Here is a 27582-nt window from a genome sequence, read left to right as displayed (position 1 = left end):
GTCCCTCAACTGTTTACTCTGAGTTCCTGCTACTTTTGCTGAGAGCGCTAAGGACCCATCACAGACAAAATCCCTATTACAAGATCATTTGACTACTCATTTTCCCATCCCCCTTTCTTAACAGAGAGGAAGATGAGTGGTGGTATTCCCTAGTATTCTAATTGCAAAAGAGGCATTTTCTGGCCGAGTGTGGTGGCTCACACCTATAATCCCAGCACTTTGGGAGGTAAAAAGCAAACTTGAGGCCAGGAGTTTGAGACCAACCTGGGCAACAAAGCAAGAGCCCTCCTCTAAAAAACTAAAGAAAAAAAATTTTTTAAAATTAGCCAGGCATTGTGGTGTGCACCTGTAGCCCTAGCTACTCAGCAGGCTGAGGCAAGAGGATCACTTGAGCCTAGGCGTTAGAGGCTGCAGTGAGCTATGATTGTGCCACTGTATTCCAGCCTGGGCGACAGAATGAGAGTCTAATTTAAAAAAAAAAGAAAAAGAAAAAAATTCTTTTTTTTGAGACGTACTTTCACTCTTGTTGCCCAGGCTAGACTGGCGTGATCTTGGCTCAATGCAACCTCCGCCTCCTGGGTTCAAGCAAATCTCCTGCCTCAGCCTCCCAAGTAGCTGGGATTACAGGCATGCACCACCACGCCTGGCTAATTTTGTATTTTTAGTAGAGATGGGGTTTCTGCATGTTGATCAGGCTGGTCTCGAACTCCCAACCTCAGGTGATTACAAAGTGCTTGGATTACAGGCGTGAGTCACTGCGCCCTGCCAGAAAAAAATTTTTTGAAGGAGGCATTTTCTCACTGAAACAATGTTAAAAACGATGGGTAAATTTCCCTGAACTATGAATTAGATAAGTTATGGAGAGCTGGCCTGAAAACCTAATAGCCATTTTAAGATTGTTTCTATGAAAAACACATTTATAGGTCCAAAAATTGGCTTACCACCACATTTTGCAATATATTCTGTCATAGATTGGGAAATGGAGGGAGTTTTAAAAATGTTGATATACACAAATTCTTTCAAGTGGGGGTTTCTGTTCCAAGATGGCCGAATAGGAACAGCTCTGGTCTGCAGCTCCCAGCATGATCGACGTAGAAGTTGCATTTCCAACTGAGGTACCTGGTTCATCTCATTGGGACTGGTTGGACAGTGGGTGCAGCCCACGGAGGGCAAGTCGAAGCAGGGTGGGGTATTGCCTCACCTGGGAAGCACAAGGGGTTGGGGGATTTCCCTTTCCTAGCCAAGGGAAGCAGTGACAGACTGTACCTGGAAAAACGGGACACTCCTACCCTAATACTGCACTTTGCCCACAGTCTTAGCAACCGGCAGACCAGGAGATTTTCTCCTGTGCCTGGCTCAGTGGGTCCCATGCCCACAGAGCCTTGCTTACTGCTAGTGCAGCAGTCTGAATCAACCCTGCAAGGCTGCAGCCTGGCTGGGGGAGGGGCGTCTGCCATTACTGAGGCTTGAGCAGGTAAACAAAGCGGCAGGAAGCTCGAACTGGGCAGAGCCCACTGCAGCTCAGCACGGCCTACAGCCTCAGTAGACTCCACCTTTGTGGGCAGGGCATAGCTGAACAAAAGGTAGCAGAAACTTCTGCAGACTTAAATGTCTCTGACAGCTCTGAAGAGAGCAGTGGTTATCCCAGCATGGTGTTTGAACTCTGAGAACGGACAGACTGCCTCCTCAAGTGGGTCTCCGACCCCCGTGTAGCCTAACTGTGAGACACCTCCAGTAGGGGCCAACAGAGACCTCATACAGGTGGGTGGCCCTCTGGGATGAAGCTTCCAGAGGAAGGATCAGGAAGCAATATTTGCTGTTCTGCAATATTTGCTGTTCTGTGGCCTCTGCTGGATACCCAGGCAAATAGGGTCTGGAGTGGACCTCCAGCAAACTCCAACGGTCCTGCAGCTGAGGGACCTAACTGTTAGAAGGAAAACTAACAAACAGAAAGGAATAGCATCAACATAAACAAAAAGGACATCCACACCAAAATGCCATCTGTAGGTCACCAACATCAAAGACCAAAGGTAGATAAAACCACAAAGATGGGGAGAAACCAGAGCAGAAAAGCTGGAAATTCTAAAACCAGAGCACCTCTTCTCCTCCAAAGGATCACAGCTCCTTGCCAGCAACAGAACAAAGCTGGAGAGAGAATGACTTTGACAAGTTGACAGAAATAGGCTTCAGAAGGTCAGTAATAATAAGCTTCTCCAAGCTAAAGGAGCATGGTCTAACCCATCGCAAGGAAGCTAAAACATTCAAAAAAGGTTAAACGAATGGCTAACTAGAATAAACAGTGCAGAGAAGACCTTAAATGATCTGATGGAGCTAAAAACCATGGCACGAGAACTTCGTGACACATGCACAAGCTCAATAGGTCGATTCGGATGGAAGTGGAAGAAAGGGATCAGTGATGAAGACTCAAATTAATGAAATAAAAGCGAGAACGACGAAGTTTAGAGAAAAGAGTAAAACGAAACAAAACGCTCTACAGGAAATGTTAGTGGGGACTATGTGAAAAGACCAAAATCTAAGTTTTGATTGGGTACCTGAAGAGTGATAGGGAGAATGGGAACCACATGGAAAGGAGACAACCGGTACCAGCCACTGCAAAAACATTGCCAAATTGTTAAAGGACCATCCGAATGCTATGAAGAAATTGCATCAATCAATGGGGCAAAATAACCAGCTAACATCGATAATGACAGGAATCAGAATTCAAACATAACAATATTAATCTTAAATGTAAATGGGGCCAAATGCCCAGTTAAAAGACGACAGGACTGGCAACAATTGGATAAAGATCAAAACCCATCAGCGTGCTGTATTCAGGAGACCCATCTCACGTGCAGAGACACACATAGGCTCCAAAATAAAGGATGGGAGGAAGATCTACCAAGCAAATGGAAAGCAAGAAGAAAAGGCAGAGAGTTCGAATCCTAGTCTCTGGACAAAATCTTTCAAGTGTGCATTAAGGGCAATGAGCGATTTTTGAGTTCCTGAACATCTGTTGTATCAACATCACAGTACCTGTAGTAAACATATTATAAAACTCAAACATAACTTGGGAGGTTCATGTTATTTGCTTGTATCGTTTGTATATGTTTAAAATTTTTCATTAAAAAATTTTTAAAACCCTTCAAACATAAATTCCACAAATCCCCAAAAGATCCAAATTAGGCTGAAATTTGGGTGGCAAGTGTATAAGCGAACGCTCTAATAAAAAGAAAAATCTTGAATTTTGAATTGCATCCACAATATAGACAGCAAACCAACTATCACAAAATATTGAAAAACATTTGAATAATGTATCGTTAGTATTGGATTGCCAAAATCTCACATAACTATTGTTCGATAATTAAAGAATGCCTTTCAAATGCTACACGGACTTTTTTTTTTTTTTTTTTTTTTTTTGCAGACAGAGTCTCACTCTGTTGCGCAGGCTGGAGTGCAGGTGGCGCATGATCTTGGGCTCACTGGGCAACCACCATCTTCCACGGTTCAAGCGAGTTCTCCCGCCTCAGCCTCCCAAGTAGCTGGGATTATAGGTGCCTTTTGCCACAAACACCCGCTAAGTTTTGTATTTTTAGTAGAGACGGGGTTTCGCCATGTTGGCAGGCTGCAGTCTCAAACTCCTGGACTCAGGCTGATCCGGCCTGCTCGGCCTCAAAGTGCTGGGATTACCAGGGCATGAGGCCACCACACCTGGACCTATTTTTGTATTTTAGTCAGAGAAGGGGGTTTCACCGTGTTAGCCAGGATGGTCTTGATCTCCTTGACCTCGTGATCCACCCGCCTCAGCCTCCAAAGTGCTGGGGATACAGGCATAAGCCACGTACACAGGTGACATTTTAAAAAATCAATATACACACAGAAATAAAACTGAATTGAGGCAAATGCTTACTAAATTTGGCACAAATGAAAGATCTCTTAAGTTTCTGAAGAGATTAATCTTAATTTTAGCTCTTTATTTTAATCTCAACTCCGATCCTTTTTAATTCAGTTGACAATAGTTACTTTATAGAACCATACAGCAACGAATATTATGATTCCATTATTTTTTAAATGGTCTCAACACTACTTTATATATTTCTATATTATTTTTAAATTATCTAAAAAGTCCACACTGCAATTCAATAACTGCAATTAATATAGAAAGGAAAATTCTTCTTTTAAGTATCTCTTTTAGTATATTTATCTTTTAAGATGTAGGTTAATAAAAGTCTACTGGGCTTCCTAGGATATAATGTTATTAAATTCAGAGTTGAAACTTTTACTCTTTAGATATCTACAGTTAACTAATAAATTTTCTATAACATATTTTACATCTTTTATAAACAGAATATTTTTAAAACCCACAACTGCATGATATAAAACATTAAGTAGACAAAATAATAAATGAAATATGATATGGCTTCTGCTAGGTACCTATGAGTTTTACAGAATAATCATTACAACAGATGTCCTTAGAGAACAAAGGAGAATGAGAAAATGTAAAAGTCGGGGTGGCACGGAAGATATTTTGTTATCTTCTACTGTGTGGTCTTTCATTGCATTATTCTTTAAACAGAAAGAGGCCTCCTCAAGGGCAAGTCCTGTTTCAAACGTCCCCTTCCCCTCCTGACTACAGAATAATGTGTTTGTGTAGTATATGATTACACCAGACAAGACTGTGAACACATGTGATTTACTCAATGATCCTATTCTGCTTCCTTTTAAAGATAAAGAATGCATTTAAGTCGATTGTGTATGAGACTGTGGTAATTCCTTAGAAGGCTCCTTTCAAACAGAGAATAATATTACCTTATTTTAAAACATTAAGAGCATAGCTATTTTCCTGGTCTTCATTTTCCTTCCAGACAACATGAATACTTTCATTTATTTTAGAACAGACAAGTGTAACACATGAGTGATTATTTTAAAAGTTTTAATTTTCTTTGTATAAGCAAGATGACCCCATAAAACATTCACTTTTCAAAAATCTTTATATGCAAATAACTTACAAAAATCTGTGTAAAAGAAACAACTAAAACAAGACAGCCACCACCACCACAGATCCTAATAGCAGGCCAGATCAAGGTGCAGATCTCATGAAAACAAGCTGCTCACATTCCCAGAACCACAACCCCCTGGGGGTGGAATCTTGTCTTCTTTCACTTGCTGGGTGGTAGAGCCCATAGGAATTACTCAAACTATGAAAATCCCAAAGCATGGTCACCTACAGGGAAATGAGACAGATATGACTTGAGCATAATTATTTTCTTGTAATAACAGTAAAGAAAACAACTTTAAATAGTAAAAGTTGTGTGAGCTTCAACTTCAACAGATAGATAATTGTGCTTGTTTTTACCAAACATAGCATTTGTTAGCTAAGGAGGAAAATATACAATCACATGGTTTATTTCATTTAATCCTCACAATAACCTTATGGGGTAAGAACCTTTTTTTTTTTTTTGGAGACAGAGTCTTGCCCTGTCGCCCAGGCTCGAGTGTAATGGCGTGATCTCGGCTCACTGCAACCTCCGCCTCCCAGGTTCAAGTGATTCTCCTGCCTCAGCCTCCCAAGTACCTGGGATTACAGGTGCATGCCACCACACCTGCCTAATTTTTGTATTTTTAGTGGAGACGGGGTTTCACCATGTTGGCCAGGCTAGTCTTGAACTCCTGACCTCAAGTGATCTGCCTGCCTTAGCCTCCCAAAGTGCTGGGATTACAGACATGAGCCACCGTGCCTGGCCCCAAGAACCATTATTATTACTATTTTTCAGATAAAGAGCTAAGACACAGGGAACTTAAATTACTTGGCCAAGATCACACAACCAGAATTCAAAACCAAGTATCTTGTCTCCAGAGCTCTTACTTTCAATTTAGTAAAAGTAAATGTGAAATTGCATTTTTAACCCCATTATCATACAGAACCATTCCTCTAAGACTGTAAATTCTGAGTTTCTTCCCTGTGAACTTCTACTTCTTTGACTCATTGTGACTGCCAAACTCTCAGTCCCTTCTAATTCATCTTCTGGTTTCACTTGCTTTCCTTTACAGCCTGGACTCTAGTCATTTCAATTATGCCCAAATCTCCTGCTCAGGCCTCACAAGCTAGAGTCAAACCAAAGTGGTCCCTTGTACCACAATCTCTGCTATTACTCTTCTTAGCAGTGATTTAATCCAAGAAAAGTCATGCTGCTTCTTTTTAAGTGAGTTCACTACTGCTCAGCAATCCTTTCACTGACACTACACAGCATCTATAGCAGTGGTTCCAAACTTTTTCTAGGACTAAATCCCTGAATATACCCATCTATCCCTTTATAGATTACTGTACCATGGATTTATTTAAAATTCATCCAAAGTAGGGTTGCCAAATACAGGATGCCTAGTTAAATTTGAAATTACAATAATCAAAGAAAATTTTAGTTTAAGTATGTTCCAAATAGAGAAATACATATAGTATTTAAGATAGTAAAAAATACCAAATGTACTGAGCCAAATATTGCATGAGACATACTTTAATACTAAAAAACTGTTTACCTAAAATTCAATTTTAACTGGGCATCTTGGATTTTAATTTGTTAAATTTAATCCAATCAAATTCCTTTCTTTCCATTCTCAGAAGTATCTTTTCTGTTTTCAAAGGTTAATTCTCTGAACTTTTATTTGTCTTTCTCCTTACTTCTCTTTCTTCCTCATTCTACATATTCCTTCTCTGTACTTTCAAGCATGTTTGGGTCATCTCTCCTGTGTTTTATTTTGTTTTGAGACAGGGTCTTGCTTTGCTGTCTCCTATGCTGGAGTGCAATGGTGCAATCACAGCTCACTGAAGCCTCAAATTCCTGGGCTCAAACCATCCTCTCGCCTCAGCCTCCCTAGAAGCTGGGACTACAAGCATGTGCCATCATGCCTGGCTAATTTTAATTGTTTTTGGTAGAGACAGGTTCTCCTTTTGTTGCCCAGACTGGTCTCGAACTCCTGGGCTCAAAGGACCCTCCCACTTTGGCCTCCCAAAGTGCTGGGATTATAGGCAAGGGCCACTACTCCCGGCCTCCTACTGTGGTGTTAAGGGTCCCAATTCTTCATCCCTCTATGAATCCATGCCCTTTGCCACATCACTTTGCAAGTTCTCTAAAGAGGATAATTCTGTTTCTCTGTTCCTTGAATATGGGGTTGGGCACATAAATTGCTTTGGTTATCAAAATGAGGGAGAAGTGCCAGTGTCAGTTTGGAGTCCATGTGTTTCTGTTTGCCCTTTTCTTTTTTTTTTTTTTTGAGACAGAGTCTCACTCTGTCGCCCAGGCTGGAGTGCAGTGGCGCGAATGGGTTCAAGTGATTCTCCTGCCTCAGCCTCCCAAGTAGCTGGGACTACAGGCACGTGCCACCACACCCGGCTAAGTTTTGTATTTTTAGTAGAGACGGGATTTTACCACGTTGGCCAGGTTGGTCTCGAACTCCTGACTTCAGGTGATCTGCCTGCCTCAGCCTCCCAAAGTGCTGGGATTATAGCTGTGAGCCACTGCGCCCGGCCTCTGTTTGCCCTCTTCAACACTTCTTCCATCTTCATAAGATATGCCTAAGTGAGCTGGACAGTCACAGGAGGATGATGATAAGTGTCCAGCCTACAGTAAAGCTCCCAGTAGGTTTGCTGATGTATGAGGAAGCCCAGCTGGGAGGAGCCAATCCTCAGACATGTGAGCTATAATAATAATTATTGTCTTAAGCCACTTTAGAGTGTTTGTTATACAGCAAAAGCTAAATGATGCATCTACCCTGAAAAAACCTCATCCTGACCATACTATTCCAATTCCCTTTGCTGTATTCCCAAACTGCTGCAAAAAGTATCCTTTAGTTTTTGCTTGTATTCCTTTGCCATTTATTCTTATCTGTACCACTTCTCTTTTAACTGATACCAAAATTCTCTTAATGGTCAGTCTTATAGCTCTGGCACTATCCTCATCCATGCTGGCCTCTGTACAGCACCTGACAGTATAGGTCATTTCATACCACTGTTAAATTTCTCCCTCTTTTATTGTACTCTACTAGTTTTTATTTCTTTGATTGCTCCATATACTTCAAGCGCTCATCTTCTCTCTTCCATTCTTCTGGGGAGTTTATTCATTTTCTCAAGAGGGACTGTTATATATCTGACTTACACATCTTTATTTCTACTCCTAATCTCTATTTCAAGCTGTAGTTCAACAGGTCCTCAAACTGCAGTGTGCATCAAAATCACTTGGACAGCTTGTTAATATTCGTATTGCTGGGGCCTTACTCCCAGTTACCTATTCAGGGTAAGTCTGGGGTGGGACCTGATAATTTTCATTTTTTTTTTTTTTTTTTTTTGAGACGGAATCTCGCTCTGTCGCCCAGGCTGGAGTGCAGTGGCCAGATTTCAGCTCACTGCAAGCTCCGCCTCCCGGGTTTACGCCATTCTCCTGCCTCAACCTCCCTAGTAGCTGGGACTACAGGCGCCCGCCACCTCGCCTGGCTAGCTTTTTTGTATTTTTTAGTAGAGACGGGGTTTCACCATGTTAGCCAGGATGGTCTCGATCTCCTGACCTCGTGATCCACCCGTCTCGGCCTCCCTAAGTGCTGGGATTACAGGCTTGAGCCTCCGCGCCCGGCCTAATTTTCATTTTTAATAAGTTTTCAGGTGATGCTGATGCTGTAGCAGTGACCACACCTTGAGAACCACACTTCTAGTTCCATATTTCCAACTCTCTTAACAGTTTTCTCCTGGTTATCCATAGGTGCTTCAAATATCACATACAATGTCAATTAGAGTGGTTTTGTTTTGTGTTGTTTTAATATTGTAACCACTAGTAACTAATGGTCTATGTAATGCAAAATAAAGATTTTTCAGGAAGCTCACTAAAGGCTGCAGAACCATGTTCCAAATAAAAATAGAACCAGAAACTAGACTACGTGACAGTAGGAGCATTACCCCTAAGTCTGAAGTAAACTGAGTGTTTCTTGTTTTTGAATCCCTCAGTCCAAGAGTCAATTCCAAATGAAAGTCACCTATTTATCCCTTAGTTTGTACCAAGAGAGAGACAGAAAGGATTATGGTGGAAGTAGCCACCAAGGACTCCTCTTCTTTTCTTTCACATTGTCTTAGTTCAGGCTCTCTTAATTAAGCAGGTAGATTACTACAACAGCCTCTTAACTAGTTTTCTTGCCCCTAACATAACCTCCAATTCATTCTTCACATCATCTTCAGTTATCTCTTTAAGACACATGTCATTTTCTTCTTTGCCTTACCTGGTGTAGTATTCATGTCTTATCTTAAGTAATAAATTGCTTTTCTCCATATACAAGTGGTTGCAATATTTTTGCCTTAGCTGACACAAAAAATGCAAAAGCAGTTTGAGAGGGTAGGAAACACAACCATTGTAAACTGAGGATCTAATCAGGCAAGAGTCAGAAGCAGAGTACCAAATTTTGGATAGAGACCCCTCAAGAAGCCTTTAAGATATCAATGTCTCTGACTAGACTGAAAACTCCCTCATGGCAAGGACCTAGTCCTTGTTCTATCCCCAACACCTAGCTCAGTGCCTCACAAATAATAGGATTTAATGATATGAAGAAAGTCATCTCCAGACCCTCCCCTACTTTAAATTACTAGTTTACAGTCTCTGCTGGCTTATTGCCTCATCACCAAATCCTTCCTACATACCACTGCTAAATCAAGCCAATTATCGTTTCATTTCCTGCTCAAAACCTTCTGACTGTCCAATACATGCTCGCCAACTCTAAACTCTTCACCATTCAAAGCCTTCCAGAACTTGGTTCTAACCAATTTTCCTAAGCTTTCTTCTACTCCTCATTACACTGTCAAACAGTCTGGATAAAAAAGATTTAACATAACATTTTTTCGGAAGGCCGAGATGGGCGGATCACAAGGTCAGGAGATAGAGATCATCCTGACTAACACGGTGAAACCCTGTCTCCACTAAAAATACAAAAAAAATCACACGCCGGGGCCTATTGTCGGTGAGGGGGAGGGATAGCATTAGGAGATGTACCTAATGTAAATGACGAGTTAATGGGTGCAGCACACCAACATGGTACATGTATACATATGTAACAAACTTGCACGTTGTGCACATGTACCCTAGAACTTAAAGTATAATAATTTAAAAAAAAAGCAATTTGATAAAGTAAAAGAGCTTGTTTCTTAAAAAAAAAAAAAAAAATACAAAAAAAAAATTAGCCAGGCATGGTGGCGGGCGCCTGTAGTCCCAGCTACTCAGGAGGCTGAGGCAGGAAAATGGCATGAACCTGGGAGACAGAGCTTGCAGTGAGTCGAGATCACACCACTGCACTCCAGCCTGGGCAACTGAGCGAGACTCCGACTCCAAACCAAACCAAACAAAACAAAAAACAACAACAAAAAATATTTTTTCTGTTCTTTTTTATAATATTGTAAAATATATTACAAAATATATTTTGGAATATCTGTCTTCCATGATCTCTCCCCTATCTTACCTTCAAAGTCTAGTTAAGATGCCACCTGTCAGTAACCTACCACTCTAGGTTATTGGTAATGTATCCTCGTACCCTATGCTCCTTAATTACTTAAGATCTATTTGAAGCTTTTGTTAATTACTGTCCTGTTTCTATATATAACTTCTAGTAGTTGCACACATACTATCTTAAATTATCATTATGTAGTTGTATTATTTGTCCTATCCGATTTTAAGAGACTTAAGAGCTTTCTGCCGCTAATCTTTTATATCCCCAGAAACTTCTGTAGTGCCTTACACACAGTGGGCAACAAGTAAAATCTGTTAAAAAGATGAATAAATGGATGTTTATAATATAACACTAGTGTTTGGGGCTTGTCCCCTTGAGGTAGCCAGCCTGTGACTGTGCCAGGGATTTCTGAGCTGCTGAGATCAGAGGGTAATAAATCCTAGCAGCTTGGAACTGGATGTTGAGTCTAAATCAAAGATCATCAGGTTGAATGGAGATTCAAATGCCAGGAACAAGCATCAAGTGAAAATGTCCAGAAAACAGAACCTGAGATGAAATGTAGAGCCAAGGGTATGGAATCAGGCAGAGACACAGTAAAGGCAAAAGTAGTCACAACATATTGATGAAGATCTGGAATGGTGGATTTTGGAGGGAAGGCTGTGCAGTGCATTCATCAAGGTGAGTGGTTTGTTATAAAATAATCACCTAAAAATTGGAAGTCAGGTTGGCACCCAATTATCACCTCTAGCAAAGAAACACATACATGAAAATAGAAAATTTATAATAGCAAATATAGAGAAATTAAATAGAACCTGCTTTGAGAGGTAGATTTCATTTGAGCTTCATTTTCTTTTTTTTTTTTTTTTTTTTTTTTTTTTTTTTTTGAGACGGAGTCTTGCTCTGCCACCCAGGCTGGAGTGCAGTGGCCGGATCTCAGCTCACTGCAAGCTCCGCCTCCCGGGTTTACGCCATTCTCCTGCCTCAGCCTCCCGAGTAGCTGGGACTACAGGCGCCCGCCTCGTCACCCGGCTAGTTTTTTGTATTTTAAGTAGAGACAGGGTTTCACCGTATTAGCCAGGATGGTCTCGATCTCCTGACCTCGTGATCCGCCCGTCTCGGCCTCCCAAAGTGCTGGGATTACAGGCTTGAGCCACTGCGCCCGGCCTTGAGCTTCATTTTCTTGCTTCTGCCCTGTCACCTTAATTTGTTTCACACATTTGCACAAGTTCACATACAAGTTGTAATGTATTTTTTGATTCCTCTATATTATGGAAAATGAAAAACATATTTTAAGAGAGAGAATATCACAACACCCAACATCAATACAAAATCTCAGAACTTATTTTACTGTATTTTTTAGATTTTAATCTTTCAGTGAAGCTGCAATAACAGTGTACATAATAACCACTGATTTTTCTACATGAACTGTTCACAGACTAGAAAATTCTGAGATTATTTTACAAAGTTTTAAAAATCCTTAAAAATGTTTAAGAAACTCTAATCATGAGAAGTACATATTCTGTTATCGAAAGTTCTAAAAAGTTTAATTCCTACAGCTACCTTGCCCTATAAAACATTTGTTTGCCTGTCAATCTGTGAGGTTGGATCAAGCAACTCTGTCCCACACAGTGTTTTCTTGGACTCATTAGTAGTAAGCATTGTGGCAAAGACTAACGTCCTCATGAAAAGGACAGTAAAATTCACTTTAAGTTCTACTATAAAGGTGCAATAGTCCTCTGTATAAATTGTAAATTTCAAAAAAAAAAAATTTTTTTTTTTTTGACACTATCTCACCCTGTTTCCCAGGCTGGAGTGCAGTAGTGTGATCATGGCTCACTGCAGCCTTGATCTCCTGGGCTCAAGGAATCCTTCCAGCTCAGCCTCTCTAGTAGCTGGGAACACAGGTGCACACCACCACACCTGGCTAGTTTTTTTTATTATTTATGGAGATAAAGTCTCACTATGTTGTCCAGGCTAGTCTCAAACTTCTGGCTCCAAGGGATTCTCCCACCTCAGCCTCCCAAAGTGCTGAGATTACAGATGCAAGTCACCATGTCTGGCCAGAAATTTGTTATTTTGATTTAAATGCTGAATAAAGTACGTTTTAAAGCCTATATTATTCTTCCTGATATAACTGACAGAAGGATAAGTTCTCATATTAGGTCCTTTAAAAGTTAATGTATTTGGTGGCAACACAGAAGAATAGGAAGATCGCTTACCAAGGAGGTAGGTAACCTGGATCTCACTTACCCTATGGGATCTTCGGCAAGTCATTTACTTTCTCTGAGTCTCAATTTCATCATCATAAAATCTAAAGACTTGGATTATTTCAATGGTCTTGACAGGAAGACTGCACTGGAATTGCCTGTGGGCATTCTGACTTGGTAGATATGAGAAGAAAGGGCCTAGATAAATGTATCTTTACAACACCTCATAAATGATTCTGATGCATATTACTGGTTAAGAACCAATGGTATAAATAATTTCTTGGGTTATTTGAAATTCTAAGAATCTACTTTTTACATCCAATCAATGGAATTTTAAAAACTCCTACCTTTCACTATTGTATCATTCCTCTTGATGAATAAGTGTATTTTAGGAAATGGAGAAGCTGCCTCTAAATTGTGAATAGCTTACAGTTATTGAGTGCTTAGCAGTCTAAAGTGTTAACTCATTTAATATATGTAATTCAATCTTCACAACGACACTATGAAATAGGTACTACTATTATTATCTGTTTATTACAGACAGAAAAAATGGGGCACAGAAAGTAATTTGCCCAAGTTATGGAGCAGGTAAGTAGGGAAATTGGGCTGCAGAGTTTAAACACTTACCGGAATGCTCTACTATCATTCAATAAATGACCTATACATACCAATAGGCCCCATCACTATTCCCCACCCAAATAGTGCTGTTTTCCCTGCTACTACAGGGGAAAAAAGGGGTATGTTTTTAGAAAATCTTTGAGAGCAGAAGGGGGAAGCTGGGAAACTCAAGAATGAAAAAACTCAAGGGACCTGGGCCTAAGACCTCTGGCCCTGAATTACAACTAGAGATTACTTTGATTTACAAAAGCCTCTTTAAATAGGGTAAGTATTTTTAGGAGTTATTTTCCTTCAGTCATCATTTCATCCCATGATGTCTAAGACATGCTCTTTTTGACTGAATAAATATCAATTTAAAAAAATATTAGAAATGTACCCTATCAGATGAACTAGACCCAAAACTGTAAAGTAAAACAGGAAAGGACAAAAGCTACGTTAGAGTCAGAGGGAATGATGATCAAATGATTCAGCCTATTGTTAATTTTGGGTATGCAAAGGAGAATTGTAACACCATACTTTAGCATAAGGTAGAGACTAATACGTAACACGGTATAACCTTCCCTTCCCAATAGTTATTAGATGGGCTGTCTACTTGGGTGATGAATTCACTCAGGATGAGGGCAGGAATTCAGGTGAAGGAGGAAGACTGTAAGCCAAGTGCCAAAGTCTTCAACATCTTTAATAAATTAAGTCTTGAAAGACTATGAATATGCTAAGTACAGGGGAGCAGATATTCTAGAATGAGGATCCTTCCCCTTTCTCTGTGAGTTTTCAGTCTAAAAACATTTTATACAAATGCAGAAGTAAGCAGCTGCTTAAGAAAAATGAGTAGTGTTTTCCTTCATTCATAAAACTAATCTTTGTACTGCTTTGCAGACTTGGCAAGAACCTCTGGTTCACATTTTCATCCTAAGGCCAGATTTTCCCTGCTAAAGAGGAATGGAGAATGAAATTACCTGCTAATTCAAGTAAGAAAAATATCAGCTCTTGTTCTCATAAATTTGTGAAAATAAATTACAACTAGATTACCCCAGTTCTGATTTGAAAACAGCTGGTGAGACTACTAGGTGTAGTTTCTCACTACTTTTTTTTTTTTTTTTTTAAAGCGTAAAACACACATATACAAAGGTTTTTAAAAATAATCTTAAAAGAACAGAGTAGCATGCTATTTCCTGACAGGCCGACCTTTACACAAAGAATGTTTACTTTCAACAAACTGAAAATTACTCTTACCTATGGCTTCAGAATATCACCATCTACCTCAGAAAGCAGAATGTTTTGTACAAGTCATAAATAAGTGGCTAGACGGACCCTATTTGGTCATCAAATGATCAATGTAGAGGGCAGGGGGAAATTATTTCTGCAGTACCAACCATATATCCGGTACTGTGCAAAGGGAAAAAGGAAACAGGCCGGGAATGGTGGTTCATGCCTATCATCCCAGCACTTTGGGAGGCCCAGCTGGGAGGATCCCTTAAGCCTAGGAGTTTAAGACCAGCCTGGGCAACATTGGGAGACTCCATCTCTACAAAAATAAAAAAAACTGGTGGTGGGCGCCTGTAGTCCCAGCTACTCAGGAGGCTGAGGCAGAAGAATGGCATGAACCCAGGAGGTGGAGCTTGCAGTGAGCCGAGATCACGCCACTGCACTCCAGCCTGGGTGACAGAGCAAGACTCAGTCTCAAAAAAAAAAAGAAAAAAAAAAATTGCCAGGAGCAGTAGCACATACCTGTGGCCCCAGTTACTTAGCAGGCTGAGGTGGGAGAATCGTTTAGGCCCAGGAGGTCAAGGCTGCAGTGAAGTGTGATTGCATCACTGCATTCCAGCCTGGGCAACAGAGCAAGACCCTGTCTTAAAAGAAAAAAGGAACTGTAGAATATGATTCCTAATGTCAAGAAACTTACAGCTTATTGGTCAATTACATAACACTGGAGTCTAGGACCATGTCTTACTCTTGAAAAAAAAAAAAAAAAAAAATCAACCACATCATTTAACATAGGATTTTATAAATATCAGTGAGTTAATAAAAAGTTATAACAATACAAAAAACTTAGAACTGAGCAATAAAATGCATGTTTAATATAGGCGACAGGGCCAGGCACAGTGGCTCACACCTGCAATCCCAGCACTTTGGGAGGCTGAGGGAGGCAGATCACCTGAGGTCAGGAATTTGAGATCACACTGGCCAAACACAGCAAAACCCCGTCTCTACTAAAAATACAAAAATTAGCTGGGTGTGGTGTCGGGCACCTGTAATCCCAGCTATCTGGGAGGCTGAGGCAGGAGAATTGCTTGAACTCGGGAGGCAGAGGTTGCAGTGAGCCAAGAATGTGCAACTGCAGTCCAGCCTGTGTGACAGAGTGAGACTCTGGCTCAAAAATAAAATGAAATAAAATAAAATAAAATAAATAGGTGACTGAGTGAAGAGATAACAGTTAAGTTGATGTAATTATAATCTATGAAACCTCTATTAACAATGAGAACACATGGACACAGGGAGGGGAACAACAAACACTGGGGCCTGTTGAGGGGTGGGGGACAAGGGGAGGGAGAGCATTAGGACAAATACTTAATGCAAGCGGGGCTTAAAACCCAGATGATGGATTGATAGGTGCAGCAAACCACCATGGCACATGTATACCTATGTAACAAACCTGCACATTGTGCACATGTACCCCAGAATTTCAAGTAAAAACAGCAAACGAACAACAAAAAAAACTCTACTAAAAAATCTTTTTCCTATTCCAATTTTATAATATTTTGAGTAAGTACTGTCACAGGAAGATCCCTACTCCTACTTACTGAAATCTTTAAGAAAGAAAAGAGTGGGTTAACTGGGCAAAAAGAGACAGGGAAAGGAAGAGCAAACTAGGCAGAATGAGTATCACATGCAATTCTCTCTTCTGTGGAGAAAGAACATGCCATGTACCAAGAACTGGTGATATCAAACAGTGAACTATAAAGTAAGTTCCTTGAAAAATTCAGGATAGGATCCAAAATGGAGCAAAATTTTCAGCCTAAAAATGCTCAGTGTGATATATATGATAATATAAAATTTGAATGATTCTGTTGTTGGCCAACAGTGGGAAAATGGTTAGGTAAATTATCATATGTCCACAACACAGCATATTTTGCAGCCATTAAAACAATGTATATGTAGAGTTTTAATTTACATGGAAAATGCTTGTTATAATGCAAAGTCAAAAAACTAGGACATTACTTTCTCTATGTAATATATTTACAGAAACATTTTCTAGAAACAGAATGGACTAGAATGTTAATCATGACTTCCACTGGGTGAGACTGAATGTTCTCTATTTTTCTTTATTGTCTTCCATATTTTCCATGCTATGCATTTAAAACTTTTAAAATTGGAAAAATACATTTTATTGAGAAAATGAAGAAATAGGACATCTATATTTACACATCTGAGAATAAGTAGTCTTTTCTGGCTTCTGGAAGGAGGATGTAAAATAAGGCATCTAGGAGAATCCAGTGTCAATAACAAAGTTTTCTGTGTTTGTTTGTTTGTTTTTTGAGACAGGGTCTTGCTCTGTGACCCAGGCTGGAGTGCAGTGGTGATCACGGCTCACTGTGGCCTCAAATTCCTGGGCTCCAGCAATCTTCCTGCCTCAGCCTCCTGAGTAGCTGGGACTACAGGCATACATTACCATGCCTGGCTAATTTTTAATTTTTTGTAGAGACAAAGTCTCACTATGTTGCCCAAGCTGGTCTCAAACTTCTGGGCTCAAGTAATTATCTCACCTTGGTCTTCCAAAGTACTGGGATTACAGGGATGAGCCACCCTGCCCAGTCTCAGTAAAAAGCTTTCTAGTGGGAGTTTTTCTGGAATGTGATTTACACTGTGAATATTAAAATGCAATAAACTTTGGGGCCAGGGGAAACTACCCTGAGATATGTTGATCCAAATAGATACCTTGCTTCTGAGATTTTGCATCTTAATTATTTAAATTGGGAATTTTATCTATCCTTACTCTATGTGTGTTTGGTCTCCTCCTGCCTATCTATAATATAATCCATTGGAAATGCTCCGGTATCAATTCTGGATATGTAATTTAAATGAGGGTCCTGGAAAGCTCAGGCATCAGTTCTAATATTACTCTATTCTGAAAGTTTTTAAAATTTTTTGTTCCTCAAACATCATCTTTAATTTATAGGCTCACCGGTCCCTTCCTTAAGACTATTACTGCTAATTTACAGAAGTGGAAGAGTTGTTTCAGAAAAGTTTTGCTTCTCTGAGTAACCGAGCAAATTAATTGGTTAAAACGAATAGAGAGATCCCTGTTCAGGAAATTCATCTCTCACCACATGATAAATCTGACTTTCCTTTAGTTTAAAGAGAAAAAAATAAATGACATGAAATATGACTTTTGGCCAAGAATTATTTTATTACTATTCATTTAGGCAACAAATATTTATGTGCCTACCTTGTACCCAGGAAGGTTCTATGGATAAATTGCAGAAACATGCATAAAGCCTTTTGGGACTTTGTATGGTTGACAGCAATTGCCTCTAACGTTTGCCATACTTATTTAGGCCTTCCAAATCCCTCTGAAAGGGAATGAGTTTCTTTTCCATCATGGTTTTATAAAGGCAAGAGACTGGATGAAGGGGCTGGGTAAAAATTTACTTTAAACTAGGCCAGGGTTTTTCAACACCTGCAATATTGACACTTTGGACCTGATAATTCTTTGTGCTGTAGGGGCTGCCCTATGCATTTTAAGATGTGATAATAAAAAATGCCTCCAGATATTTTGCCAAATGTCCCCTAGGGAGGCAAAAATCACCCCTGGTTGAGGACCACTGGACCAAATGATTCAGACATTTGACCCTACAGTAGTTAAGAAAACTGAGTTATCTAAGAGTGAAGGAAAGAGAAGGGATGACACAAAGAATAATTTAGCTTGAGGCCAGGTGCCATGGCTCACACCTGTAATCCCAGCACTTTGGGAGGCCAAGGCAGGTGGATCACTTGGGCTCAGAAGTTCAAGACCAGCCTGGGCAACATAGTGAAACCCTGTCTCTAAAAACATACGAAAATTAGCTGGGTGTAGAGGTGCACGCCTGTAGTCCCAGCTACTCAGGAGGCTGAGGTGGGAGGATTGCTTGAGCCTGGGAAGTCAAGACTGCAGTGAGTTGAGATTGGGTCACTGCATACCAGCCTGGGTGACAGAGTGAGACCCTGTCTCAAAAAGAATAATTTAGCAGGGCATGGTGGCTCACACCTGTTATCTCAGCACTTTGGGAGGCTGAGACAGGAGGATCGCTTGAGCCCAGGAGTTTGAGACCAGCTTGGACAATATAGTGAGACCTCATCTCTATTAAAATAATTTCTAAAAAAAAAAAAAATTTAGCTTGAACTCAACCAAATTTACTAGAAAACAAAGTATCTAAATGATTGAGTAAGAAAGAAAATACTGCCACTCTTGTCAAGTCACTATGGCCTTCTACCTACTCCTTAAAGATGAATGAAAACACAGTGATAAGACAAGTCTTTCTGACAACAGAAATGACTACTTATATAGACGTTGCTCAGAAGATTCCCTAAGTATGGGAGTAAAAGTAATAAATCTGGAGTTTGGAGGCATGTGTTCTCACTAAACAGCTTTATTTCTTTGGGTCTTAGCTTACTGCTATGTAATGGAGGGCTGTTGGGCAGGCAGTAGAGAGAGTTGTAAACAGATTTTTAAATTTTTTTAATTCAATAAATGCTGATAACTTATATTCTAGGCATTATACTTGGATCTAGTATATAAAAGATGAAAAGACATGGTCTGCTCCTTCAAGAAGATAACAGTCTATTAGAATGACAGACTAACAAACAACGACAATAATGTAAGCATTATAATAGAAGCATGTACAAAAATAAGTGGAAGGCTGGAAATAACACCTAAATCTGTTTGAGGAAATCAAGGAAACCTTTACATGGAAGTGGCATTTGAGCTAAAACTTGAAAGATAAATAAGAATTTTGCCAGGAAACAAGAAGGGAGAATGTACTAAGGGAGAATGCCAGCTAGAAAGGCAAATGCACAGAGATTTGATAGTTTTTCAAAAAGAATGGCAAGTTTACGAAGCTATAATACCTCAGTGGTACTAGAAGATAAATGGAAAAGGTGAAAAGGTATGAAGCCGAATATCTATCTAGGCCAAATCATGAAGGTGGTATGCCATAAACACTGTGTTCAAGGCAACAGATGATAATTTGACATAGATGATAACTTAAAATTTATGTGGTAGACAGATCACCCTTGCAGTACAGTAGAAAATAAAATTAGTGGGAAATAAGCCAAGAGACCAAACAAGTGACTACTGCAATAGTATACCTAAAGCTAGTGAAAGGCTACAAAAGGGCAATGATTATGTGGACAGAAATGGGGAATATTCAGGAGAAAGAATAGGCAGGACTTGAATTATGAATGTTGGCGGGGGGATTACAGCTAAGGTGTATTCAGAATTATGCTAAGTATTTTTGGCAATACTTCATTTAATCCTTATAATATCCCTAATAGGAATGGAAAGCAGTCCAATTTGCTAAAAGGTAATTTGCCAATGACTATGTTTGCTATATTTACCAAATACTTGTTTTAGAGAATATTCACCCTGAATATATTTAATAAATGTATTCTTTTTTTTGAGACATGATCTTGCTCTACCACCCAGGCTGGAGTCCAGTGGTACAGCAACCTCGACCTCTTGGGCTCAAGTGATCCCCCCACCTCTCAACCAAGCAGCCTCTCAGTCCCACAGGGTTTCACCACGTTGCCTAGGCTGGTCTCAAACTCTTGGGCTCAAGCAATCCTCCCACCTCTGCCTCCCATCGTGTGAGCCATCATGCCTGGCCAATGAATGTATTCTTGGTAAACTTACTTTTTTAATGAATTCACTTTTGATGAAATGATTTAGAACCTAAGGTAAGTATACTTTTGCCTCTGTTTTATTGCAGAGAAAACTGAGGTTCATAGAAACCAACGTTCATAGTTAGCAAAGGCAGAATCAGGTCTATAGAACTAGAACTTTTTTTTTTGAGACAGGGTCTCCCTCTGTTGCCCAGGCTACAGTACAGTGGCAACACTATGACTCCAGTAACTCAGCCACAGATGTAACATGTTTGTCTTATATTAACTTTATTACTCTTTTGAGTTCTTGCACCTTGTAAGTCCACCAGAATCCTTTGCTCATGAGGCTCAAGGTTCACTGCAGCCTTGACCTCCCCAAGCTCAAGCTATCCTCCTACCCCAGCCCCCACGTAGCTGGAACTACAGGCATGCACCATCACACCCAGCTAAATTTTGTATTTCTTGTAAAGATGGATTTTCGCCATGTTGCCCAGCCTGGTCTCAAACTTCCAGGCTTGGGCAATCCTCCCGCCTTGGCCTCCCAAAGTGCTGTGATTACAGGGTTCAGCCACTGTACCGGCCCTGACAATGTTAATATTCTTAAATGAAGAACTATACCTTAAAAAAAAAATAGACATGACGACACTAAATTCCAAATCCAATGTAGTAAAAGTAGCATATCTCATTATGACAACTTTCTTAGTTTTTCCTGGGGGCTACCTGATGAAGATAATAAAGGTAAGATGGTTCTCTTTGCTTTTCTGTGGTACTCTGCTTTTTTTTTTAAACTATCAGAAATTGCCATCTACCTGGAGTCAACTACCATTTATATGTGACACACAGAACCCACTAACCACCTTTAAATTGTTATCTCAAATATTTGTTTCATCATCAATGAAGGTGGTATTATTTTTCTGACAATAGGAAAAAGTCATCATAATTCTGCTGTCCAGGGTATGAAAATTTGAAATCCTTTTTAACTCCAAATCCTTTTTAACTCAACTCTGTAGTGGCTCATGGTTCATAGCTATACACAGTGGAGTCCACTCTAGGATTTCAGTGGAGAGTGGCAACTTCTCTTTGGGGACATTTAGAAATATATGGGGAATTTTTCATTGTTACAGTGGCATGTAGTGCACAGGGGCCAGGGATGTTAAATGTCCTGCACAATGAAAAACTGTTTCACCCAAATGCCAGAAGTCCCATTTGAGAAACCCAAGAGCTCAGAGTCATCAACTTCATGAACATGCGACATGTGTAGTTACATAGGGCCCAGTGCTTGGTTTAATGCTCTGCAGTCACTGTCTTGAAAATTATAATACTTTTATGTTTGACTACCTGTTTTGTAAGTCCAGTGGTACAGCAGAGCATAACATGCAAGCAGAGGTATGTATGCTTTCTTCCTTGCCATTCTATTTGCATATGGTCTCCATGATGCCTCATGACAAAGGATTCTGGTGGACCTATGAGGTGCAGGAACTCAAGAGAGTAACAAAGTTAATACAAAACAAGCATATAACATCTATGACTGAGTTAGTGGAGGCACAGACAGTTCCAAGAGGCTACAGTTTTCATTCAAATCAGAACTTGCTTCAGGTGCAGAAAGAAGGCAACAGCATCTTTAAGAAACACAAGTGACTACATCACATCCTTCCTTACTCATGTGTTACTTCCCACTATTAGTCAACCATTTATACGAAAAATGATGATACAGAATGAAAGGAAAGCAGGGCAGCTCAGCGCTCCCTTTCCTTTCATCCTTCCTTACTCATCAGTAAGCAGAAGACAGAGAATATTGGTAGAATGTGTGCACATCAAGAAGCAAAATAAAAATAGTTGAGTTAGTTTTGTGCAGAGTTTACACTGTTCTGATAGCACAAAATACATACGCATTTACAAGCTATGAACTGTGTAATTTTGGTGATTCCAAATACAATTGAAATGCTTATACTTGCATTTTAAAATGGCATTACATAATATAAGGATGAATGGTAAAATTCATCCTAAGAATTAAAAAATTTAATTTTTTTTCTTGTAGAATGACATTAAAAAGTAAATTTAAAAACACTATGACAAGTGGAGAGAGCAAAGACAGAAGAAAGAAAAAGCTTTATATTTTAGTACGGATAACAGCACATTTTCCCCTGTATTGGAACAAGAGGCCTTACGTTTTCATTTTGCTCTGGGCCCCACAAATTATGTAGCTGGCTGTGACTGGGCTGGTTGAAGCAAAAAGGCATTAAAAGATACTATTTAGCTCACAGATCTCTCAGAGGGCCAGAGAATCAGACTTGGATAAACATAGCTAGAAACAACATCCAAGAAAAACCAAACCACAAAGAACATCCATCCCACATTACAAAGCTATTCTAGTGGAAACCCATCCCAGCACTGCCTGCCAGTCAGCACCTATGACTCTAAAACAGATGCCACAACTCCTCCCTACCTACCCAGAAGAACCTGACACCTCCTTCATGGTATTTGTCAGAAGATACTATCTCCCTGAGTGCAGCTGAAGCATCACGTTGCTTGCTGTCACATCCATGTCCTGAATGGGTACATATGATTGCTGGAAACTAGGTCATTTACTGAAGCCAGCTTCTGACTGTCAGCATCCTTTCCAACTAACTCCACATTTACTGAAGTCACTCCGGTAGGGGGCATATTTGTACCACATAGTCCCAGCTAGTTGGGAGGTTGAAGTGGGAGGAGCCTAGCAGTTCAAGACCAGCCTGGGCAACACCGTAAGACCCTGTTCCTAAAAAAGAAAGCAGGGCCGGGCGCAGTGGCTCAAGCCTGTAATCCCAGCACTTTGGGAGGCTGAGATGGGCGGATCACGAGGTCAGGAGATCGAGACCATCCTGGCTAACACGGTGAAACCCCATCTCTACCAAAAAATACAAAAAACTAGCCGGGCGGTGAAACCCCATCTCTACCAAAAAATACAAAAAACTAGCCGGGCGTGGTGGCGGGCACCTGTAGTCCCAGCTACTCGGGAGGCTGAGGCAGGAGAATGGCGTAAACCTGGGAGGCGGAGCTTGCAGTGAGCTGAGATCCGGCCACTGCACTCCAGCCTGGGCAACAGAGTGAGACTCCGCCTCAAAAAAAAAAAAAAAAAAGAAAGCAAACTGAATTGGCCAATGCTACAAATTAGGGCCTTCCCTCTTCTCAAGCCATTGTTAAACATTTACTGATCACACCATTGATCTCACTCCAGCAATCTAGCTGCAAGGGAGTCTGAGAACTGTAGTTTGTTTTCCATCTTTTAAAGTACAGAAAATAAGCAAAAGAGGGTTTGATTAATACTGAATAAGCCATCTTATAGTATCTGCCACAAAAGTATGGTAGCTACTACTGTCTATTCTAGATTATAAACTGCTAACAGGCAGATGTTAACAGATATTGAATAGTATCAGTAAAGGAGACTTGGTAGGCTTTTACTAAAGGCAGACATGGTAAGTATACATCAGTGAACTAGAAGAGATGATTAAATGTTAATTGATATAATTAAAATACATTTTTAGGATGCTAGACTATAAACCTTATAAGGGAAGGGACTATGTCTGTTTTGTTTCCCACCATATCTCAAATCTCCTGGCAAGAAATAGCCACTTAAAAAAAAAAAATGCACAGTCGGGCGCGGTGGCTCTCACCTGTAATCCCAGCACTCTGGAAGGCCAAGGTGGGTAGATCACAAGGTCAGGAGTTCGAGACCAGCCTGGCCAACATGGTGAAACCCCCTCTCTACTAATAATACAAAAATTAGCTGGGCATGGTGGCACATGCCTGTAGTACCAGCTCCTCAGGAGGCTGAGGCAGGAGAATTACTCGAACCTGCGGGGGAAGGTTGCGGTGGGCCAAGATTGCGCCACTGGACACCAGCCTGGGCGACAGAGCAAGACTCTGTCTCAAAAAAAAAAAGAAAAAGCATTAAGGATATTAAGTATAGAGTTCAATTTTTGCATTTCTCATACTGTATGTAGATAAGGCAATTCCAAGTGATTTTACTGTTTCTCGATGAATCAGACTTCTGGATATGAACACTTTACCGTATTTTCACATACATTATCTTGTTTGAGCCTTATAACATCCCTGAGAAGTTAAAACAGGAATTACTACCCATTTCACAGATGAGGAAAAAAATTCCAAAAAGTAAGTGATCACTTAGCTAAATGATGGTTTAAAGTTCACATTCTCTGACTCAAAATTCCAGAACATTTTCTTACTTCAGGAAGAATATATTTATAAAACCTATTTGATAGTGGTTAATTAGGGGGTTATTGTCAGGTTTTCAATTTGAGCATCAACTTAAAACTAAATTATATGCAATGAACACAACATTCCTAATTCCATGCTGCAAATGTTTTTCTTCAAGAGTGAACATTCTTGGAGTTCTAGAAGGATTTGACTTGTGGTTGCAACTGCCTTTTCTTCTTCTTTTTTTTTTTTTTGAGATGGAGTCTCGCTCTGTCGCCCGGGCTGGAGTGCAGTGGCCGGATCTCAGCTCACTGCAAGCTCCGCTTCCCGGGTTTACGCCATTCTCCTGCCTCAGCCTCCCAAGTAGCTGGGACTACAGGCGCCCGCCACCTCGCCCGGCTAACAACTGCCTTTTCTTAAAGTAAATAATGTTGATTCAAGAGGTAAGGGGAAAGAAACCCTTTTCTAGAAATAGCAAATCTGTTAATTTGATGCTTTTACCATTTTCTAGTTAGGAATATTATAATTTAAAAGTTATGAATACACTGATTATAACATAGTACAAAGATCCTCAATTTTATTTTGCTTAAGAATCACGGGGTGGCAGGTAGTGTTGCTAACAATACAGATTCCCAGGCCCCATACCCAAAAATGTAATTCAGTAAGAGCCAAAATATTAAGATTTAAAGAATGCTAGGTGTCATGGAACACTGAGAATCACTGGTATTGTGTATCTGACATTCGGCATATACAAAATATTTATTTTACCAAAAATACATTTTAGCATGGTAGTCATATTTTAAAATCACTTCTATAGCCTTCTAAAATTTCAAATTAAGAGATTTTGCCTCTTAAAAATATTAGCTAACTTGCAGCATATTAGTAGAAATCTTGCCACCTATGTTTATAATCATGCTCTGAGGTTAAAAACTACAAGGTAATTTACTGTAGTAATCAGTCTCAAATCCCTCAGAGCGTAAGTTCTTACTAGCATTTATATATTAGGGAATTTATAGACAGCTTCTTACCAGTGACCTGTCCCTTTGGGCCTTTTGATTTTCCTATTTGAAAATCCACAACAGTTCCAAACGAGTAGCTCTCACACCACTTCAAATACATGGCAACCTGGTAACTATTCAAAAGCTCCTGTATAAAACATAAATGTAAAAGAACGATCTCTACTTTGGATGGGTTACGAATGTGTCAAGGGTCCTAATTCAGGGGCAAATTTCGAACTTGAACCCACGCTTTCCGCCTCCTACAGCTTACATCTTTTTGTTGAGAAGAAATCCTTCAGGATTAGTTTTTAAGAGAAACCTTCTCGTTTTACATATGTAGAAACTGAGCCCAAAGAAACAAAATTATTTGTCCAAGGTCACGCCCAATATCAGTAGCCAAGTCAGAGAGGAATCCCTTGGTTCCAATGTAATAGCCAAGCCAGTTGCATGTTACTACTGTTTAAAACAAAAATTCCCTAACTGCATCGCTTCACCCTCTCTGGATTTTTGAATAAAGTTGTTTATTCAAAACGGCCCTTCCCCACGGTGGTGCTTTTACGCCTTCGGGTAGTAAAACCCTGCACAACCTGTTAGTGAAAAACACGAGCAGGCCACGTCTAACGCGGTGACTTTCACAGGCCTTTTTCTTTGGCCAAAATTTTCTCGGAAAGGCTGTTAATCCTACATTCCGCTGGGGGAGGAGCGACGAGGGAGGAGGGAGGAGGGAGGTCACCGGGAGCTGACAAGTCCTTACATGTACTTGCGCGTGCCCGGGACGCAGCCTGTGGGGCCGAAGAAACCAACGAAGGATGTATTAGGGCGAGAGCGAAGGAAGGGGGCGGGAGAAAAACACGGTAGTGGGAAATCCCTGCGCACTGGATATGCCAACCCCTTGCAAAGCTAAGAGCCGTGCGTGAACAAATCTCATTAAATGGACCCGCGCAGACACTGCAGCAGCAGGGAGGAGCGGGCACAGCAGCTCGCGCTGCACGTTCGGGAAGGGGGAGCGCCAGGGCGGCCCTTTTATAGGCCGAAGCCCGCGCCCGCGCGCCCCCACCTTTCGCACCGCCTCCGGGCCACGCGCGGAGCCGCGGCGTTACCTGAGAAGGGCCGGCTGCGTCCGCACCCGGCCCCTCCCGTTCCGCCGCCCGCCCGCCCTTCCCTCCCGCGAGGCCGCAGCGGCACGAGATCTGCGCCTCGCCTCCCTCCTCCCGCGGGCGGGTTTTCTTACCTTGTGAAAAACCGTCTCCGCGGCTGCCCCCGCCTCCTCTGCTGGATGTGAAATGGCGGTCGGCGAGGCAAGTGTGAGCACCGCAGCTCCTGCCAATCCCGCATAGCCGCCAAAACGGCCCCGAACACTGGCGCCCCCCTCCCGCAAGCCCCTCGAAGCCCATCCATGAGATCGGTGCTCTGCCACCCCTTCCGCTGCCCCTCACCCAGGTGACCGTGCCCGCCGGCCGAGTCATCGATCCCGCGCGGGCCCTGTCGGCCGCCGGCCGCCTCCCTCACTGCGTGCCCCGGGGCGGGGAGAAAGCACCTTCTTGGCCCCGCCCTCCGTGTTCCGCCCGGGCGCCCGCCCGCTCGCTGCCTTTCCCGCCGAGCCCCCTCCCCCGCACTACTCGCAGCCCTCCCTTCGCCACACACACCCCCCTCTCCCCTCCCCCAGTGGTTGCGTCCGTGACATCATCATCATGGCAACAAGAGCTGCAGCCTGGGACCGAGGAGCCCGTGTGATTCCCGGCGGCCGCGGCAGTGGCGGTAGCACTAGCACCGACGAAAGCTCGAGGGCTTCTCTCCTGCGGCCTCTTGCCGGGTGCTCCTGAGGAGGCGGCGGCAGCAGCGCCTACACCGCCCCGCCCGCCGCCGCTCCTCGAGGTGTCTGTGTGTGAGGGGAGGGGGCCGAGCCGAGAAGGGGAGGGGGCGCCGCCGCCGCTGCGGAGGGAGCCGCCGCCGCTGCTGCTGCCGCTGCCGGGTCGCCAGTGAAGGGAGGCAGTGGCGGCGGCGGCTAACATGTTTTCAGTGAGGATAGTGACTGCAGACTACTACATGGCCAGCCCGCTGCAGGGGCTGGATACCTGCCAATCCCCCCTCACCCAGGCCCCTGTCAAGAAGGTGCCGGTGGTGCGAATCTTCGGAGCGACCCCGGCAGGTAAGCGGGCGCCGGGCGCGGGGCGGGAGCGGGAGTCGGCGGGGCGCCGGGGCCGCCCTCCCCGCCGCGCACAAGCGCGCACGCC

The 27582-nt window shown here is 41.7% G+C and overlaps 2 protein-coding genes and 1 pseudogene across 8 annotated transcripts in view; 2 read left to right on the top strand and 1 right to left on the bottom strand.

Moving 5' to 3' along the window:
* Positions 1–26826, bottom strand: part of LOC108512063 (uncharacterized) — a 123170-nt gene extending 96344 nt beyond the window's left edge. For 2 of the 7 annotated variants that reach the window (XM_017847105.1, XM_017847103.1), the window contains exon 1: positions 26580–26762. In XM_017847105.1, coding sequence (XP_017702594.1) covers positions 26580–26746 — 167 coding nt within the window. In that variant the 5' untranslated portion in view covers positions 26747–26762. Of the gene's footprint in view, positions 1–4913; positions 5222–25378; positions 25497–25935; positions 26548–26579 lie in introns of those variants that run through there. The other 5 variants (XR_001880479.1, XR_001880480.1, XR_001880481.1 and 2 more) reach the window with 5 other exon arrangements.
* On the top strand, positions 13817–14713 carry LOC108512062 (uncharacterized; annotated as a pseudogene).
* A 284-nt stretch (positions 26827–27110) lies between the features above and the next one.
* The window catches only part of REV3L (REV3 like, DNA directed polymerase zeta catalytic subunit), a 189596-nt gene continuing 189124 nt past the window's right edge, over positions 27111–27582 (top strand). Inside the window, 1 exon segment of the mRNA XM_017847095.1 lies at positions 27111–27497. Within this exon segment, the coding sequence (XP_017702584.1) occupies positions 27359–27497 (139 nt within the window). The 5' untranslated portion in view covers positions 27111–27358.

Source organism: Rhinopithecus bieti, unplaced genomic scaffold, assembly GCF_001698545.2.
Source record: "Rhinopithecus bieti isolate Rb0 unplaced genomic scaffold, ASM169854v2 scaffold_26504, whole genome shotgun sequence".
Taxonomy (NCBI): domain Eukaryota; kingdom Metazoa; phylum Chordata; class Mammalia; order Primates; family Cercopithecidae; genus Rhinopithecus; species Rhinopithecus bieti.
Note: the sequence above shows the minus strand (reverse complement) of the source record. Positions and strands in the feature narration are given on the sequence as shown.